Here is a 19,449-nt window from a genome sequence, read left to right on the forward strand (position 1 = left end):
TGTGTAAACGAAAACTGTGTAATCCGCAATTTGAAAAGATCAAAGGTGGGGAAATACTTTTCGGTGTTGCAAAACTTTATATTAGATTAAGGGAAGTATAACCCTATTTACCCACTTTTCGCAGAAAAGGAAGCTATTGTCATAAAAACACCCACACCAATTTTCAATGCAAAGCCTAAAAAATTGACCGATATTTTCTGTAAAAAGGCAACCATAGCCTCTGGGGTCCACAAATTCGGTATCAGGAAAGGAATATGTGTACGAAGCTTCATCAAGATATCGCAAGTTTTCCTCAAGTTAACGCGAATTTGTACGGGAAGAAGGATAGACGGACAGACAATCAACCGGATTTCAAATGGTCTCGCCATTTATATTTATCCATCCCGATTATTTTTAGGTGATACTATTATACTCTGTTATAAGATGACGTCAAATATTTTGGTTTCATCTTTAAATTTAATAAAACTTTTTACACTGCAATATAATTGCCATTATTAGATAGTAGTAACAAGTTAGGCAGGCTTTCCTATAGAGGTATTTAAAAGACAATTATTATAACGTATTTTCATTGGATTTATGGAGACATGCTAAGCCTGTAAACTTGATAGTTTATTATGAAAACTTTTCATAAGTCGGGATAGTATTTTGTATTGAAAATTGTTTTAAGCATTAGATAATAACCTGCATACAGCTCTCAAAGAAGAAATCCGTTTTACTTTACGACATATTACGTTTACATAATCTTATCTTCTATTTAGTTCCGTCGAAAGTAAATTTATCTTATCGAATTTTTGCATTAGAAGACATATTTATATGTAAGTACTAGTGTAGTCCAACTGAATCGCAAATGTCAATAAATTTACACTTCGATAGTAACACTTTTTCAAATATTTTGGAGCTGAGTTGGATTTTTGTTGATCTTTAAGAAGACGGCTATATTAAGCTGTTCTCGGATTTATCTAGCAGTATATCCTGCGAATGAATTTGAATATCCAAAACAGAAAATTGCATTAAGCAGAGCTCTACTACCGTTATATGTATTTGGCGGTGTCAGCAAAAATTGAGAGCTTAAAGTCGGTTTCCTTTACCGTTAGGCTGAAATGCTTTTTTTGGGTGGTTTGTAAAGCAAATAGTCTTAGCATGTTCTTTAGTGCCCATCTGCCCTACCCTATAGGCATATTGGAATCTTTCGGTGGCTTAATGTGTTTTTATTCCTCTAAAGAGAGTTTTGTGTGTTAAGTTTTATATAATTATTGTAGCATAATAAAACTCTAATTCAACTTTTTGAAATTGTTTAATTGCTCTATACTACATTCAATTCAAATTCTGCAGCCCTTTTGCAGTTTTCGGTACATCTTCATACTGAATTGATATCTTATATGAATGATTATTTTATAAAAAACAGAGTGATTTAAACTGGTTCTACTAGATTGCAATGTCTGATACCTGAATTGATGTGATGGTTCAATGTTCTGAATATAATCGATTTACTCATATTTTAAAGGAAAATTGAAATTTTCTCCAACGAGAAGAAGTGATAATAGAAAATCAAATACACTTCCCCATGAAGTTATTCACATACCTACATATACACATGCAAATATGTTGCTTGGCCACTTTTAGTGCGTTTGGGCAGTACATACGCACTCACTTGTTTATCTTCACTTTCCTCCATACACGCTAAACAATAGAAGAGTCAGCGTGATTGCACTTTAAACTTCAGTGCCACGATGTGATGCACTTAACATTTTTTTGTATTTTTATTTGAATGCATAATCATTTAAAGAATACTGACTCTATTGAATATATTTCGGTCAAGTGAGCAATCAAGCAAAATTGTTAAAAATGGATTACACATGTACATACTATCATCTGTGTGCTTATTGTACCGAAATCAAGTAAGAAAGTATCAAAAAAAAAAAATCAAAAGTGATAAGACTAAAATTGGTCCGCTCGGATCGTTGAATTCTCCGCGGGTAAATGGGGTCTAATGAGCCACAAAAGGTCTTGTGTTTGAACCCTGGCTCAACGCACAGTGCTCTTCTTGCACATATTTCATTTCAAAGATGCAGTTTTTTCCGTGGTATGACTATACCTTGGCTGATATGCATACGTTAATCAAATGCTTTAATTTTTGTCCTAGTCGCATACAATAATTTTTAGAATGAATATTATGTCGTGGAGACTTCGTGGCCTTTAGGCTTTTAGTCGTGCGTGAAGTTTAATTTCAGAACAAACATGTACCAAATATTTCCTCTCGTTTCAATACACAGCTACATACATACATTTGGGCCTCTAAAGTTGTAGAGAAGTAGAGGCCAATGATTATTTATATTATTATTTAGTGTGAGTATATTTATTTAAATAATTTATACTTAATATATATTTATATACATATGTTAACTCATAGTGTACATATGCATGTATGAAATCTCTTAATGACATTGATATGCATAGCTTGGCTGGGAATTAGGACACTCCCAAGCCAAATTGTTGTTTTTTGTTGTTATTTCTTGTTATGCTGCTGACGAAAATACTTCATTGGTCAGGACAGCCAAACAGGTTGGTTGACTGCCTTTGGTGCGGCATCTGCACGGAGAAGTCACGTCGTCGCGACGCACTCAAGTTAAATTCGTTAGCTGTAAAATCAGGTGCAATTTCCACCACAACAAGTTTCTTTTCAGTTTTATACTACTCACAGGAACACACATTTTGATGAGGAAAATTCGCGAAATTCAGTTGCGTAAGTGGGCCACATCCAAAATTTTATATTGATTTGAGGTTTAATAAATTTTGGTAGGATCCCTTCATATAAGACGTATTGTGCATCATTGTTAGCGAACAAAACCTTCATGTTGAATATCTCTACAGAGATTTTACAAAGGCGTTTGATAGAGTACACGTAACATACTATTCAATAAGCTTGTTTTACGAATAATTCCCCTTTTCCGCAATGGCTTGCAGTTTATTTAACGATCAGACACATTAATTGCAGGCAGTATCCTAGCGGACACTAATATAGTGGGAAATGATAAGATAATTTCCAAATTAAAAGCATGTTTCAGCCGCTATTCTTAAGGCATCTGAACTCTGTACAAAACGTCACCGAGATTAGGAATTTTGTAAATTAATTTCAAAATAAATTGTCACTTGTCATGTCTTGTTAACTATATAATCCCGAAAGAATATTCAATTTGGAGCAATTCTGCCGATTTTACGGATTTGTAATATCATTTATCGATTTTCTGCACTCTCACCTGGAGTAAGTTGTGCCATTTTGGATACCATATATGTAATCAACAAATACGGAAGGACTAAGTTCAGGTAAAGGAAAAACGGGAAAAGGGGGCGGAAAACGAAAAACTTCTCAATTATCACTACAATCGACAAGTCGAACTCTTTTTAAATCGGACAGGCAGAAAAGCTGAACTACTTAAGTAGTTGGTGATATGATTATAAGAAGAAGGCTTACAGAAAGAATCTTAAGTGTCCGAAGTCCAAAGAAAAAGCCTTTCAGTATCCAACGAAAACTGTACTCCGCAATAGATGTATATATAGTATATTAAATTGTGTAGAGGAGCTGTAACCGAACTAATTGCGCTTCAAACTGTAAACTTTAACAAGCTCGAATGAGAGAAATCTTTTAGAAACTGACGTTTATCGATAGTCGGTCAAAGTAATTCATTTATTATTCAATAATTACAATTCTAGTGGAAAGTGACACTATTGTACTATCTAAAGACTTTAGCACATCAAACCAATAAGAAAAGTCATAGCTGCATAAAATGTTACCTGAAATGGTTTTCTAATTAATTTCGCATTCACTGTATTCCTCATATCTGGTCTACAACAAGGTTGCAAATAATGCATAAAAAAAATAATTGAATTAACGTCTGAATAATTTTTTTTTATAATCCTGATTGTAGTAAAAATTTATAATAAAAATAATTTGAAACTCACATAAAGAATTGAAAAAAAATTGCATATAATAATTAGGAATTTAAAAAATAAATTATTTTAATAACATTCTTCGCGTTTGCGTACATCATGTTCTACTATTTTGATCTAGAGATCGCACAGAGAGACATCACCTTCAATACTATAGAAAACTTTATTTTTTACATAAAAATTTTGAATTTTGAAACCCCGATCTACAGCATCTCAGTATATGTATGTACATAATGTTTTTCGCTGATAATCACCGAACTGACTGAAAGAATGACGCAGATATCATCACGCATATTTCTATGTATGCAGATATAAAGACATACATACATATGTATGTTCAAACATATGAAAGTATGAAAATAAATATGCACCATTAAAAGTTTTTTTTTAAAGCTATGTACATAACGTGCACTCACTCAAAAAGCAGCTAATGCTCATCCCCATTTCCAATTTGATTAAAAGCTACACATACATATGCAGATAAACGTAAAGTGTAAAGTGCTTCTCTTGCATTGACTGGATGGGCATGATTTTAATGAGCCAGCGAATAACTTATGGTGGTGTCAGACAGCTATTTCTATTTTAATCACACCGATCACAAAAGGGAGATACAAAGACCTTACATATTTTTAGTCACTCACATGCTACAGTGTAGACCTCTATAAGTGGTACACATGAATTTTAAATAAAAATTATAAATATTAAGCTAGATTGCACTTTATAAAGTATATGTCGTTCTCCTAACGGAATGTTAAACAATTTCAATTTTGAATCATTTTCACCTTCCTGCCCATTCTCACACTTTCTGCATGAATCCTCACCCAAAACTGCAATAATTTACATGTAACTTGTATGTAAACATTCTTACTTCGTAGAAGCCACCTGTATGTGTGTTCGCTTAAATTTTGTTTACATTTACATTGTTCATATTACAAATTGAGGTCAATAATGTTGTATGGGGAATGTGCTCTCATTATAATTGCATGGCTTCTTCAAAAATCGGCCTTAATAAGCGATTCAAAAGTGAATATTTTTAACCAATTATCAATAGATAGGCATAGTTTGTTTAGGAGGAAATTGTTAGTTCGATAATGCAAAAATATGTTTTTGTGCATTGAAATAAAATTATACATATGTATGTCTATAGCAAAATGTATCCGATAAGGAAGAATTTCACACAAACACGGACACATATGGTCCCCTACCTAAAAAAAATGTGTACAACACTTTACATTTACCAACAAGTAAGGAATTGCTAAGTTCGGGGGCAACGAAACATTTTATTATCTTGCAAATGACTTTTTTGCCAAGGAACATGGGAACCTAGTTTCAAAAAGATACATTAATTTTTACTCAAGCTACCACTTTTAATACATATAACCATATACATACATATCTACTATATCTCACTTAGTTTTAGATGATCCATACAACTGTTAGGTGAACAGAACTATTATACTCTGTAGCAACATGTTGCAGTAGTATAAAAACCAATAAACATCTAATCATCTGCATCACATTCACTTGACATATTCCTTTATGCAAAAGTGGAAACATGGTTCAATGTTTATTTTCTGAATCCAACAAAAGTTCTATAGAAGGAGAAAAAGAAATTATCTGCATTTTGGATCTTCCAGTCCTCGTACCGAACATTTTTTACCATAAATATATGTATGTATACATACATATGTACATATGTGCGCATTGGTATTCACAACCGCCAGATCTCAAGAATATGTATTACACAAACAATTTAAAACTCCTAAATATAGTATAAGTAAAAATAACACATTTTCTTCTGTTAAATTGTGGGGATTTAAATTTATATTTTTGTCCGTTCGTTTTTTCGTAATTGACCAATTGTATTGCCGTACGAAAAATGATATTCCTAATGATACCAATTGTTGTGTCTTGGTTGTCATTTGGGGTTTACGATCATGTCCTAATATTGTTTCACTATTGCGCTAGCTTTATTTTAGGAATAGAAGAATTTAAAGTATTAACTCTGTGATGCATATAATTTTTTTAAACGGACTACTAATATAAATTTTCTCTCTATATTCGGTTTAGTTCAAGCTGCACATTGGATATGTACATGCAAACGTATGTATGTATGTATGTACATATGTATATAATGCCGTAAGTACTCAATGCTGATCACATTGATGAATATTTCCAGTTGTCAGTAGCTTCAGAGCTCAGACGACTATTTCGAATTTTAGCATTCTATAATAGTGAATAGCCAAGTGTTAAGATGTTTAGAAATAACTGAAAATCGCATACTACTTTACTTTAAATTAGTACATCTGCTGATATTACCTTTACGATGGGTTGGTATCTTTTGTTATCGCTTCTCGTTTCGGTGCTCTTGATATTTTTTACTTATTTATGAACAATGTATGCATGAAGCTATTTTCTTTCATTGAAGGAAGTCATGCGATACATTGCGTATAACTCCATATAATATATCCAAAACATTCAAATTTTATTTTTATACCATGGACACCTGTTCCTTTAATACGATCACTTATTACAAGGAAAACACTGTTCAGCATTGCATACGTCTTGTGGGCATAACATATTTGTTACTTCTTGTTTGCTTGGACTTTGCACATATGTTTCTTTCACTGATCAACCCTGTGTTTTAATTAATTTCGTTCACCAGTTATTCACATATTCTTAATATGTACATATGTAAATATGTATCACCAAAAGTAAAGAAAAACAGTAATTTTGGTCACATTTGTTTTGTTGCCCTCGACCAGTTTAGAATTGCACTCTTTAAATATTCGTATAGATTATTTCATTGGTAACTTATTTTAGTCACATTTTCAATGCACTTATCTTAAACTTTACACACACAACCATACAATCTCTATTAATTTTCTGCTCTTTCATGCACTTTGGTTTCGGTACATTTTGCACCACCAACTTCTTATTACTTCAGCGAAGAAATTGCTATTACTTTGCTAAGAATTTAAAGCAAATATTTAACACTATTGGCAAAGTTATTTTTATTTCTTCATAACTAAAGACGAGTGCTTTAATTACTTTTTAATTGAATTAACTTTAATCGAAATAAGCTTTATTCAATTAATTTATAACACACAACACAAGCGAAAACGAAACACTGAAGTTAGTTTTTAAAATGCCGGACATACAAATTACAATTAGCCGAACAGAATAATGATAATAAGTTTTCACAAGCAACCCTGACACAGGGTTGCCTAACTCTATAAATAACATTCTCGTTCCGTTCCGATAACTTTCCATTGTTTGCAACATTTTCAGTTTTCATTAGAATTGAAATATTTAACGCCAATCATTAATATCAAAGTTCCTGTGCTCAAAAATCGAGCTCAATAGCTCATCTCTATTAGAACTTCCCTAATGGAAAGACTATGAGAAAAACGTCGAAACAATAAGATTAGAAAGTATAAACATTTTTAACGCAAATTATTGTTTAAACGTTTATGGAAATCAATCATTTGTAGTGTTAAGGAGAGTTAAATTAATCGAAAGAGACTTAAAAAAAAAACATTATTTTTTTCAAAGTATTTGAAACACCCGAAAGGGAGTTTTGGTATTCAAAACTGCAAAGAACCATTTTTTGCATCCCTGCAGTCGAAGATGTAAAACGAGCAGAAGTTGAAAATTCTACAAATTCGTAGAGTAAATTTCTATTGGTAAAATTGTTTTATTATTGTTGATTCAACTCTCTTATATACAGTTTAAAATTTAATTTATAAAGACCTGTGAGGGACGTAAACGAAGTGTCCTATTATAACAGCAGGGAATAAACTGGAGAGGCTTTTTTGAGTTGCAAGTACAGATATAATAAGCACTCTTTCCACCAAATGAGAATTGCGGACATAACATTTGTAAGAGCCTAAAAATGTCAAATTTGCAACGCACTATTCTCAAAAATAGACTACCGCCTACAATACCTGGTGGTCGGATTGGAAGAAGGTAATCTAGTATTTTATTCGTCGTCTTTATATTTCATATTCGACTATTACCAAACATATGTAAAATTAAAATTTGTTATAGCGACTCATTTAAAAAGTCCCGAATTCGGGATTTCAAGCCGGCACTTTGGAGTGAATTCTTTGCTGAAAAAGAAGACGTGGTCTTAGACGAGAATCGTACTTTTCGTATATATCGCACAAAAGCCCCACAGAAACCTGGGCCAATTTTACTCCTTCTACATGGAGGGGGTTATTCTGGTCTGACATGGTCGCATTTTTGCGTAAGTTAATGATGTAGATGAAATGAAATTTTTATCTTAATCGGAATTATATTTGTTTAAGGTGGAAATAACTCGCATTATTCATTGCCAGTGTCTTGCAATCGATTTACGAGGTCATGGCGACACTAAGACAGAACTTGATGACGATCTTTCCTCAGATACACTTGCAAAGTATACATAATATACAATAAAAAAATATATATGTACAAATATTTTTCTTTGTAGGGATATAGGAGACCTAGTATTGCAGCTTTACCAAGAAGATATTCCTCCCATCTACCTTGTCGGTCATTCGATGGGAGGTGCTATTGCTGTTCATTTCGCGCACAAGGCAATTGTTCCAAGTATAATTGGTATAACTGTAATTGATGTAGTCGAGGGAACCGCTATGGAAGCTTTGGCTAGCATGCAAAGTTTTCTACGTTCACGTCCCACTCACTTTAAAAGTATTCCAAATGCTATAGAATGGTGTATTAGAAGTGGCCAAATAAGAAATGTAGAGAGCGCAAAAGTTTCAATGCCTGGTCAAATCATTAAGTACTACTTTAAATTTATTTCTTTAGACCGATATTTAATAAACTGTGTGTGTATTTTCAGTTGTGCAACGCAGCAGCTAGCAACTAACGAACTACCATTGTCTGAAGATGAAATCGAGGACAGTGCCTCAACAAGTAACTTTACGCATCCTTTCAGTATTTCCGAAGACGAAGAAATGGGCAACGATAATGGAGGTGATTCTGTCACTTCAGCTGCTAGTACCGCACTCGGGGGAGAAAATGATAGTAGCTCGGATTCATCAGATTTTAAAAAACCATTTATAGGACATGTTGAATCTCCGAAAAGGTACTTTTACGTAAGTTCCTTAGAAAGAGATTGTTTACAATTTTTCCATTTTTAATAGGTATACTTGGCGCATTGATCTGTCCAAATCAGAAAAGTACTGGGTTGGTTGGTTTACCGGTTTAAGCGAAAAATTTTTAAATTTACGTGTCCCGAAACAACTTTTACTGGCCAGCATAGATGGTTTGGATAAGGCTTTAACTGTAGGTCAAATGCAAGGTATATACAAACGTACACATGTTAAATGGAAAAAAGCTTAGTGTTGTTATATTTTCCACAGGGCGTTTTCAAATGCAAGTGCTGGCGCGATGTGGACACGCTGTTCATGAAGATCGTCCACATGAGGTAGCGGAGGTTATTAGTGGCTATCTTATACGCAATCGATTTGCAGAGGCAGTTGGCGAATTTCATTTTCATTTGCCAGCATGTTAATTTTTACCGTGCCAATTAGCATTAAAGAGAAATTGGTTATAAAAAGGATTCACCAAGAATGCAATCAAATTCAAAGATTTAATTCGGAAAGTATATTTCACATAGAGAACGAGAAATATATGCGGAAAACTTAAATTTAAAGCATGTGCTACTAATAAAATATAACAAATAAATTATTTATTGCAGTTAAACCAAAATATTTTTCACTGTTTTGCACCCTTGTGTATTGGTAACTTCCTACCTTCCATTTGTCAGACAAAGCAAACTTTGTAGTGATGAAATGGTGATGTATGATTGACACAAATATTAGGAAAACAGTTCGGTGATTAAATTAACAGCTTACACCTATTTTAGCGATTCACATTTACTATGTATGACTATTTTTGTGTTGCTCAACAGCAAACATAAATTTCCAATAAATTTCTTAATGTTTAGCAATATGTATAATTGGACAAACGTTTTCTCGATAATCTTACATCTTGGTAAATTTAAATATGAAAAGGATATAGTGTCAACTAATGAAATGTGCTTTTAAAGTGCTGACTATAGTTATGTGTATGTGAAAATATATGTACTATTTAGATCAATTTTGACATAAAGTAAGTTACTGGCAATTATTGGATGAAACTGTGTGAGCTTCCAACCAAGTTTTACTGCACAAGTTAGCCTTGCGCTTTAATACTAAGTTAAAAGCTGGCACTGTTAATTTGTATTCATTTAATATATTAATTTTGTGTACAAAATGAATATTTGCACCTTTACTCCACGAACCGAATACCACTCTTTTTAATTTGAATTTTCGTTTCGAGCGCCTTTATATGGCGAAGTCGTTCAGCTATTTGCTCACGAACCTCATTCCTGAAGCGCTTGCCTTCACCTAATTCTTCCATTTCAGCCAACCAGTTTGCGCGTTCATTAATCTGATCTAAAACTATAAAAATATGTAAAATATTTGTTCAAGTTTTATGTATCGGAAATTTACGTTCATCAATTATATTTTCTTCTGTGGCGTGGGAGTCCGTTCTGACTCGTGGCTTGCGTTTTGCCTTCAGCGACGTTTCTGCAAGGCGCATACCTGACATGGCCTCTTGCAGTAGTTTCTTCTCTTTTTCTGTTGGCATCCTATTCGTTGGCCTCGGACGGTAAGAGGGTAGCTTGTAGGCGTCACTAGCTAAAATCTGTTCAAGGCTCTTTCGTTTAGCAAGATGAGCACGTTGCAGAATATCAAGCGCACCAGCTTCTGGATCTTTTGTGTTTATAGGTGGAGGCTCAGGTTTTGGCAATGGCTCTCCATTTCGTAAGTGATAGTTGATCTTTTTCCGCATCAACATTGACATTTTAGACTCAGCCATAAGTGCTAAGGCAAGATAATATATAAATATCATAAGTGCACATTTAATGTATTTTTATATTAACATCCTTTGGTTAACAACCTTTCAATAAATCCGCAGTTTCTTTGCTGTACTCTATTTTAGGACTGTGAAACATTCCTCCTTGGGCAATGCGTTCACTCGGCCACATAATAGCTTTATTGTCCGTACTTAGAATTCTTCCGTTATCCTGCACAGGACCCCCTGTGATTTTGTCCACACACCGAGTTTTTTCCATTTTAAATATCCACGTATACACCAGTCTATTTAACAAATACAGATTTATAACAATCTACGAATATGTATAATAATAAAAATATCGCAAATTGACAGTTTTTTGAAATCATACTTATATTTTCAGTAGCTCAAGTAAGGTAACAGTACTTTACCATATCCACAATAAATTGACATGTGGATAAATAAACCAAACTGTTTGGAGAGTGTTTTTAACTCCATGGTAACACTCATGTTCCGCGTAATAAAAGCATTGTGAAAAGTATTTATATTTGTTTTTTTTTTTTTGTGTGTGTTCCCTATCATCATAAACGGCGGTAATATAAGAGATGGAAAGGAAAACACAGAATAATTATCCAAATAGACTTTATTTATGTGGATATTAGATATTAAATCTGTTTAAATTTGTTATTGTACTACACAAAGATACAAGATTCGTATGTCGTTAGTTATTTTAATTTTTCTTATTCATCTAACATACAGTTTCATAAATAAACAAATTATTAACAAATTAACTAACATGATATACCTGACTGATATTTTTTTTATTTTAGTTTTCTCAACGCAAATTGTCAATAGTTCTTAATTAATTACAAGCTTTAGCATGTGTTATCGTCATTTTCTCTGCATTTCTTTACTATTTACGCTTGCCTTCGAATGTAGTTTTTTAATGTTTTATAAAAATGTATGACATGCACTCGATAAGAAAAAAAATGAAGGTATCGGCCGAACTTATCTGTCAGCTAGGGATAGAAAAAATTTGTTCTAACATATAAAAATAATTATAAAATTTTACTACAGTGCGTGCTCATTGGATCACAACTTGCATTCAAGTTTTATCCAATACAAAAAAAACTCAAGTCAATTGGTTCTTATGCAGGGCGATTTCAGTTCCTATATAAATTTATCTTGCGTTGCTTGGCATAATGGCTTAAACAAACGCGTGTGTAGCCGCCAGACGAAAGTGTATTTATGTACACTCTTTGTTCGGTGATCTTCCTAATTCTCATGATTTTTCTAATGTCACATACATTTAAAAGGCAAACATATGTATGATTTACGTATATACAATTACAAATATAAATACAATTACTATACAATATAACAATATAAACAAATAAAATTGCTAAATAAATTGATTTTACAAATGAAATTATAAACAGCAGCCCGGGCCTTAAGAGGGATTTGTCTCTATAAATATAAATTTGGCCTAACTTGCGCAGCATTCATTAGCGTGAGGTTTAGCTCACAATTCATTGGATCATAAGGCTTATAACAGTATATATAATTATATATATATATATGTATATAAGGACAACTCTTAAGTTACTTCATTATGTCGGTATGCTGGACAAGAAGTTTACAAATATTGCCGTAGGACTATATAATTTCAGCTTAACAATAGTTTTCTTTTTAAATCTATTTGATATCTTACATACTACTGTCGTATAGCGAATATATGCACACATACCTAGTGTTAAAATCAAAGTTCAGCTTTGCACAGTGTTTATTAATAAGACAAAATATTCAAAGTGTATCGTGTCATCTAAAGTTGTCTAATATTTTAGTATTTAACCTTTTTTCTTTTTTAATTAAAATTAAATTCAGCAATTACATTCCGTACGAGAGACTTGCCTGAAGTTGATGAAACTCCTGTGTATTCAATTTGAATAAATGTCAACAATTGAGCGTCAATAGTGTTTATAAGCGTTTTAATCGTTTATATCTTAGTACCAGAAAGTAATTTTAGTCAGTCTCATTGTCGCGATGCATTTTTTCCTAATTAGGCTCTATTTTGGTTAATTTGGTAAATTGTAATTGAAACTTTTACATTATTTCAACGAAAACTTGGTCGACCATCATAATCACAAAATTCACCGAACTTTGTTTTCTGTCGCTTTCCAGTTGTTCCATGTGATTACTTAATTTCTCAATGCGCATTCTAGAATAATGTGAAATGTTGCTCGAACTTTGAAAAATTTTCCTATATCAATGAAATACATAAATAAAACAAATAATTACCGTCAATGTATGTAGTTTAAAGAGTAACTAGCCAAAAGCAATATTTTCACATAACTACATATATTAATTTTTATCTTATATTGTCGATTTGCTAATATTAATCAAAATTATATGCTACCCCGTTCAGGTTAGTAAGAGCCGAATTGAAAGCTATAATCCAAATATCTACAACAAATATCAAGTTTCAACCGAAATACAACAAATACAATATTAATAGATGCACAATTTCATCTACGATTGCATATATAATATAATATTTTTAAAAGAAGTACTCAACAAACTAGAATAAAATCTAACAAGTTCAGTTGATAGCTTGCTCGGTCATTTGCAAGCATAGCGTCTCCAATTGATCTAAACTATTAATGTCGTTCATGGCTACAGTAGCGGAGCTAGACGTTGGAGCTTTCATATGCACTTTATCCACTATTTGTAAATTCATGTTAGACAATGAAGGGATTGTTGTTGCGGGTACTAAGGATGCATTTTGTTTACCGCTGTGAACCTCATTGAACGGCGTCGACATATTGCTACAATTTTTCACAGTTTTTACACCACAACTACAAGTATTACTACTATTTCTATTCACATCGCACAAACAATTTAACAAGTTGTTATTTCGACAGCTATTGCCAACTGCGGCTGCGGCTGCGGCAAGTAGCTGCAACTCTTGCTGTTGCTGTTGGCATAATAAGTTATTATTTAACATACTAGTGTTATTGTTTAATAAATTTGGCTGTTGAGGTTGTTGGGGACCAATCATACCACTCACACCAATTTCATCACTACTAACCATAACCACTGCCGCCATTGTCTTTTGTGGTTGCTGGCTCTGCTGCGATAAACTCTGCGGTTGCTGTGAAGGATCGGCCTTCCCGTTAACATTCGCTAGACTTGTCTTATATGTTGAAGTCAAATTGGCATTTATAGTATTCTGGTTGCCAATGGCTGCAGTGATACTAGTTCGACGCAAGTGACCATCGCTTGATGGTGGCCCTGCGGGTACAATTCCTTGACCAGGTTTAAAGACCATTTTTTGGGGTTGTTGAGCTCCACCTGACACTAATATTAAATTGTTGAGAGATCTTCGATGTTGTTGTTGCTGTTGTTGCTGTTGCTGCTGTTGATGCTGATGTGGCGGCAAAGTTGGAAAGTGGCTATGTTGGGGCAAAATAGTATTTTGATCTGGTTGTTGTTGCGATAATTGTGAATGATGATTATGATGTGGTTGCTTGACCTGGTGTTGTTGGCTGTTCATGAAGTTTGGATATGACGAACTTTTATATTGATGCTGTGCGCTAGCATTATTTCCACTGTTGCTGCTGCCTATATTTCCGTAGTCGACCGGTTGTGTCTGGCTGCCATGGTGGTGATGCTGATGCTGATGATTTTGTGATATGCTACTACCAGAGAAGTTAAGCATATCATTTGAATTTTTTCTGTGGTTAATGCGGTCATTACTTCCGTTCTTTATATCACATTTTCGAGATTTACCACTCCATCTGGGTGATTTATTAAAAAAAAAAAACATAACATAAATACAAACGCCTGTGTTAAATGTAGAGAATTTAATGAACACTTACCTAGATTTATTTAAATTTCCGGAGCTTCCATTTTTGACGTGGTGTGCCTTGTGACCAATTGATATTTTATATTTTGAAAGTTTGAATTTCAGTTCTTTCAGTTGATTAGAATGGTTCACGAAAGCCTCACTGTGTATGGCACGATCTAGTACCCACATTAAAACGTTGATATTTTCTTCATCTTGAGGGGCGTTAGTTTCACGTTGCACCATTGAGCCAACTGTAAATATCTTGTTTTGAAACGATTTCGCAATATAATAAAAAAAAATGTATTACCTATATCCAAAACTTTCAAAAATTTATGAGCAACATTGTCTTCATTTGCGCCGCCATCACCAGTTTCGATTGGCTTCATTGGGGAAAGTACCATGCTTGCCAGGTCCTCCACTACAGTTTGTAGTTTTATTTGACCATTTACCAAATCCTCTTCCAATCTACTCAGGTGATTAGTGCGTTCTTTCAATTTTTCAATACATATTGCTAATTTGTGCGATGCACCTTTGGTAACTCCCAAGCCTTGCAAATATTCTTCAGTGATACAGAGCATATCTTCATATGTCATATTTTTGAATAGATCGATGTACTTATGTAGGCGCAAAGATTTCAGCCACAATCCAATATTTGACATGCCCAAATTTCGGCTTTGAAATTTTATATAACCTGGTTTAAAGTCATCCAGACGAGTATCGGAACCACTGTTAGCTAAGCCACCACGCTGGTGTTCTATGGAAAGTGAAAAGCTCCGCGGTTTATTTGCAAATTGCGCCAAGTTTTCATTTGAATTTGAACAATTGTCGTTAACCGTAATTACGGAGGAGTTCGAAGATGATGACGATGTGGATAACGTTTGTGTTGTAAGACTATTAGATCGGCGTGTCTTTAGCGCTGTCAACTTGCTATCTAAACTCCAGCGAGTCATATCCGTTTGCTCATAATTGCTCATATTACTTATTGGCATTGAAGTGTAGGCCATTTGTGGCTGTAGCGACTGAATAAGTGAAATGAACTTTTATAGAAATTAAAGCATAGAAATTAATAAGAGTGAACTACCTTTTGATTTGTATCATTATTAATGGAAGATGAAGAATCGTTTATACATTGATCATCAACGTTTATAGATATATGCGGTTCAAAGTCGATAATTTCGGTGCCATTTTTTGAAAACGATGTATCGTGTTCGTCGTTGTTGGAATTACTATAGCTATTATTCTCGCAAACATTGCTCTCATTATGACCATTGCTACCCAAAATATTTATAATTGGGTTGTTAGTGTTACTAAAGAGGCCAGATATTACTGGGTTTGTATTTGTGGTGGCTGCTGCTGCTGCAGCTACACCATTCACTAATGACGACTCCTCCGCATGTGAATCAACACCTATTGTCGCAATGTTCAAAGACAAACCCAATTTATTTTGACTAGATCCTAATTCGTTTAGATTAATACCATTGAAATTATCACAGAGTTGATCAGTAATGCTACTGTTGCGTCGATTTGTACAACTACTGCCGCTACTACTCGAACTTATTTCACTCAAATTATTCATACCACTGTTAGCAAATCCGCTGTCATTCCGCATGAAGTTGGTCCAATCAGGTAGAGAATTTGGTTGTGAAATAGGGTTTTGTTGAACATTATTATGACTTTTGCTTGGAGGAGCAATTGTTTGCCAATCAGCATTTCGACTCTTTGTGAATGGTGATATTCCATGTCCTGGAGCAAAACTGCCAGAAGATGACATGGAATTATTGGAAATGGATGACGAAGTTAGGGACGAAACAGATGAGATTGACGCATCCGAGCTGACACCCAAACTTTGATTTATGCTACTGGTGTTTCGTTTTTTTGGTTCTACCAATTTATCTGTAGCCATAAGATGATCCTCCAAGTGGCGCAACCAAACATTTAATGACCTGATGAACATTAATTATACAAAATATATACAATATTTACATATTAATGTGCTGTTAGATATTAATTAAATATTATATGTAAAAAAAACGTACCTTCGATCTTCGTTGCTTATAGCAGGATGAATAAGCATGTACGAAAATATTTGCTGAACCAATTCTGTGGGCACACGCTGATTCATGGTGTCTCGCACTGTCGATGGAATTAGAGCCAAATAAACTAGTTTGGCGTCATTATTTCCAGGTTTTAAGAGGGGTAGCATGTTTAAAACCTCAATCAATATATCCTTCTTCTTTTCGTACAATTTACGTTCATCGCAATTTGTAATTTGAAAATCAGAACCATAACATGGCATGGTGTCCTTGTCTAATGTACCCGCAGTCAGAGCATCCACTGCGTCGTTCAAATGCAACGTCTTGTAGGCGTTTAATAGTTTTTTCAAATACGAAGGATTATTCGCATTCATGTCGATGAGAACGCTACTCAGATTAGTTTCTGAGCTAAAACTTTGTGTTAGAGCATGATCAATAGCGTATTGTAAGAACTTTAAATTAGGATATCTCAGACGCTTCAGCAGAGCATACATAACCACGGTTCGTTCGCAATTATTCCAACTTTCAAAAAAGCTCGTAACTGTTGTAACCTGTTCCCCAAATGTTATTGGACTATTTCTGCTATAATCATTCCGTTTATGAATGTCGTCATTCGTAGCAAACAAATTATGGCCATTGCCACTCTTTTCGGTAGTAATATATTTCATGATGGCTGTTTATACTTCTATGTACTATATATATTATTTTCTTGATATATTCTATTTAAAATCTGCTGCAAATTTCTAAATGAAGAAATTGTTAAGAAAATTAAATTAATAAAATAGTATGAAGCGGCGGTAATAATTAGGATATTTAACTAAATTTCAAATCCAATTTTGAAAGGCTATATATACGTGCATGTATTAAATATGAATTAAAAACCAAATAAGTATAAAAAAACAAATTTTAAGCAATGGAATATGAGATCATATTGTCTATAAATTAAATTTGGATTAACCCAGGGACACTGAAAATATCAATTCAAGTTTAATGCAATGTAAGCGGGTGGTAACCGGGATGGCCTGTAGTAAGAAATATAATCTCAATTTTTTTGCCGATTCAAATTAAAAGGCAATTTTTAAGAGTTTTATAGTTCATGCACATTGTATGTCATGTTTTCTATTTGCGAATCGTTAGAAATAAACCACAACAGTACAAATAAACTACAGTTCAAAGAAGTTCAAAACTGTAAAAGTACTGTCCTGCTTTTACAATTTTCAACTTATTTGAAACTTGAAAACGCTTATGTAGCATTGCATATTTATTAGGATTTTATAATATTTTATACCTATATGATATAATTAAATATTTGAAAAAACTGTAACCGGAATATAAAGATGAGAATTTAGTTTCAAAATATGTACATACTTACACAAATTATTGGGAATAATATAGTGAGTTAAGATTTTAGGATAAATAAATTCCCTTGGAAATTAAAGTCATTTGTCATTTAAAGTACTTTCAAAAACGGTGACAATTTTCTTTTATGTCGCTAGTCACGACAGTCTGATTTTGCCCGCAAATTATGCTGTTTACACGACTATTTGGCAAATTTTATTAACACATATACTAACAATATTTGCATTTTCTATCGTTTGATTATCACTTAACATACGGAATATTGCGAACAATCTACATTTAATACAAAATCAACAGTCCTCATTTAAAATTATACACAATTTTGCGTCTTCTGATTTTATTTTCTCTACTTTGGAATGATATTGCGCAACTATAAGTAAGGCCTCTTAGAAATCGACTTAAGTGTACGGTACTTTTGAATCAACGAGTTACCAAAAATGTTCTAAAATGGATTCTTTAGCATGCAGGTACTTAAAGCTAATTTACATGATTCTCATAAGACGTTGACTTCAGCGTCGAAACATGCAGTCCATCACAATACTTTTGCGGGTAGTCAGTTACCGTTAACTTTCATCTGGAGAGAAATTACAGTGTTTCCGAGGGGAATAGTATCATGCGATAAAAAAAAACAGTACAAAGGAGAGCTGCGCGCGCAGTCGTCTCTACTTCAATCTATACTAAATGCTTATGTTGTTGGGGTTAATGCATAATTGGCAAAGTCTATTTACTTTATCATTTCACTCACCACTGTCGTTGTTGTTTGCCTTAGGAATTTGCCATCCGTTTTCCCATCTCAAAAGTTTTTGCAAGTCTCCTTATGGTTTAATTATGAATATTATCTTTCTTTACGTTATGACTTAATACTTCTTTGTTAACGTAAAATTTCAGTACAAAACGCACTCGGAGAAAACCTTGAATTTCATCGTGTTTTCTTTGCAATGTATTCCGTTTAATCCGCCCTGTCGTCAAATAGGCAGCATGTCTTTTGCTTTACAAAATAAACCTTTAATCAATCATTACCGCTAGAAACAAATGTCTAGATAATTCGTTAAACACTTGATTTATCCCAATTTTGTACTTGTTCTTTAAAAATTTTCAACATATTTAGACATTGCAATTAGAGCTAAACTAATGAAATTTTTCTTTCACACTCATAGAAAGTTCAACAAAAAGACATCTACTAATTTGACATTAGGTCGCGTACTTATGCAGAGTTGCATATTTATAGTGTTGATACAGAGAACGTAAATTTGATATGATATACGTTCTCTGAATGGACCATCACCAGAAAACGAAAATTATGTAAAAAATATTTATATTATTATTATTTTGATATACCGCAAAGTACCCCTAAGTTTAATATATTCAATTCACATGGAAGGAAATAAATCCATACACACATTGCAACTCAAT

At 33.4% G+C, this 19,449-nt stretch overlaps 4 protein-coding genes across 9 annotated transcripts in view; 1 reads left to right on the top strand and 3 right to left on the bottom strand.

Annotated features, from left to right (window-relative positions):
• Positions 1–6,957, bottom strand: part of LOC120777716 (serine-rich adhesin for platelets) — a 98,013-nt gene extending 91,056 nt beyond the window's left edge. For 2 of the 3 annotated variants that reach the window (XM_040109200.1, XM_040109199.1), the window contains exon 1: positions 6,268–6,957. The gene's annotated coding sequence lies outside the window, so the exon portion shown is untranslated. The remainder of the gene's footprint in view (positions 1–6,267) is intronic. The other variant, XM_040109202.1, reaches the window with a different exon arrangement.
• Positions 6,958–7,539: 582 nt separating this feature from the next.
• LOC120778776 (protein phosphatase methylesterase 1) lies at positions 7,540–9,629 on the top strand. The gene is made up of 8 exons (XM_040110759.1): positions 7,540–7,634; positions 7,700–7,917; positions 7,999–8,197; positions 8,259–8,368; positions 8,423–8,734; positions 8,795–9,040; positions 9,099–9,256; positions 9,318–9,629. Exons 2-8 carry the CDS (start codon positions 7,844–7,846, stop codon positions 9,467–9,469), a joined length of 1,251 nt encoding a protein of 416 aa, XP_039966693.1. The 5' UTR covers positions 7,540–7,634; positions 7,700–7,843; the 3' UTR covers positions 9,470–9,629.
• A 186-nt stretch (positions 9,630–9,815) lies between these two features.
• LOC120778777 (UPF0193 protein EVG1 homolog) lies at positions 9,816–12,158 on the bottom strand. Of its 2 annotated transcripts, none has more exons than XM_040110761.1 (4): positions 11,189–12,158; positions 10,903–11,102; positions 10,452–10,826; positions 9,816–10,400 (listed from the first exon to the last, which is right to left on the bottom strand). In XM_040110761.1, exons 2-4 carry the CDS (start codon positions 11,075–11,077, stop codon positions 10,228–10,230), a joined length of 723 nt encoding a protein of 240 aa, XP_039966695.1. In that variant the 5' UTR covers positions 11,078–11,102; positions 11,189–12,158; the 3' UTR covers positions 9,816–10,227. The 2 variants fall into 2 exon arrangements, with proteins under 2 accessions (XP_039966695.1, XP_039966694.1); XM_040110760.1 differs by having other exon boundaries at positions 10,903–11,131.
• A 491-nt stretch (positions 12,159–12,649) lies between these two features.
• On the bottom strand, positions 12,650–19,155 carry LOC120778775 (protein Smaug). Of its 3 annotated transcripts, XM_040110758.1 has the most exons (7): positions 18,782–19,152; positions 16,681–17,420; positions 15,726–16,587; positions 14,952–15,663; positions 14,676–14,895; positions 13,886–14,594; positions 12,650–13,057 (listed from the first exon to the last, which is right to left on the bottom strand). In XM_040110758.1, exons 2-7 carry the CDS (start codon positions 17,343–17,345, stop codon positions 13,016–13,018), a joined length of 3,210 nt encoding a protein of 1,069 aa, XP_039966692.1. In that variant the 5' UTR covers positions 17,346–17,420; positions 18,782–19,152; the 3' UTR covers positions 12,650–13,015. The 3 variants fall into 3 exon arrangements, with proteins under 3 accessions (XP_039966692.1, XP_039966690.1, XP_039966691.1); XM_040110756.1 differs by lacking the exon at positions 12,650–13,057 and having other exon boundaries at positions 13,159–14,594; positions 18,782–19,155; XM_040110757.1 differs by lacking the exons at positions 12,650–13,057; positions 18,782–19,152 and adding an exon at positions 18,050–18,472 and having other exon boundaries at positions 13,159–14,594.
• Between the last annotated feature and the right edge of the window lie 294 nt (positions 19,156–19,449).

Source organism: Bactrocera tryoni, chromosome 5 (assembly GCF_016617805.1).
Source record: "Bactrocera tryoni isolate S06 chromosome 5, CSIRO_BtryS06_freeze2, whole genome shotgun sequence".
Taxonomy (NCBI): Eukaryota; Metazoa; Arthropoda; class Insecta; order Diptera; family Tephritidae; genus Bactrocera; species Bactrocera tryoni.

Bases quoted from the DNA above. Each gene is read 5' to 3' on its own strand.
- LOC120778775 (XM_040110756.1), bottom strand. From the start codon at position 17,345: ATGAAATATATTACTACCGAAAAGAGTGGCAATGGCCATAATTTGTTT. The intron at 14,896-14,951 runs GTAATACATTTT...AGATATTTACAG, and splicing joins TTTGAAAGTTTTGGATATAG to TTGGCTCAATGGTGCAACGT. The intron at 14,595-14,675 runs GTAAGTGTTCAT...TAAATCACCCAG, and splicing joins GGAAATTTAAATAAATCTAG to ATGGAGTGGTAAATCTCGAA.
- LOC120778776 (XM_040110759.1), top strand. From the start codon at position 7,844: ATGTCAAATTTGCAACGCACTATTCTCAAAAATAGACTACCGCCTACA. The intron at 8,735-8,794 runs GTACTACTTTAA...GTGTATTTTCAG, and splicing joins ATGCCTGGTCAAATCATTAA to TTGTGCAACGCAGCAGCTAG. The intron at 9,257-9,317 runs GTATATACAAAC...TATTTTCCACAG, and splicing joins AACTGTAGGTCAAATGCAAG to GGCGTTTTCAAATGCAAGTG.
- LOC120778777 (XM_040110761.1), bottom strand. From the start codon at position 11,077: ATGGAAAAAACTCGGTGTGTGGACAAAATCACAGGGGGTCCTGTGCAG. The intron at 10,827-10,902 runs GTTGTTAACCAA...ATCTTGCCTTAG, and splicing joins AACTGCGGATTTATTGAAAG to CACTTATGGCTGAGTCTAAA. The intron at 10,401-10,451 runs GTAAATTTCCGA...ATATTTTTATAG, and splicing joins AGAAAATATAATTGATGAAC to TTTTAGATCAGATTAATGAA.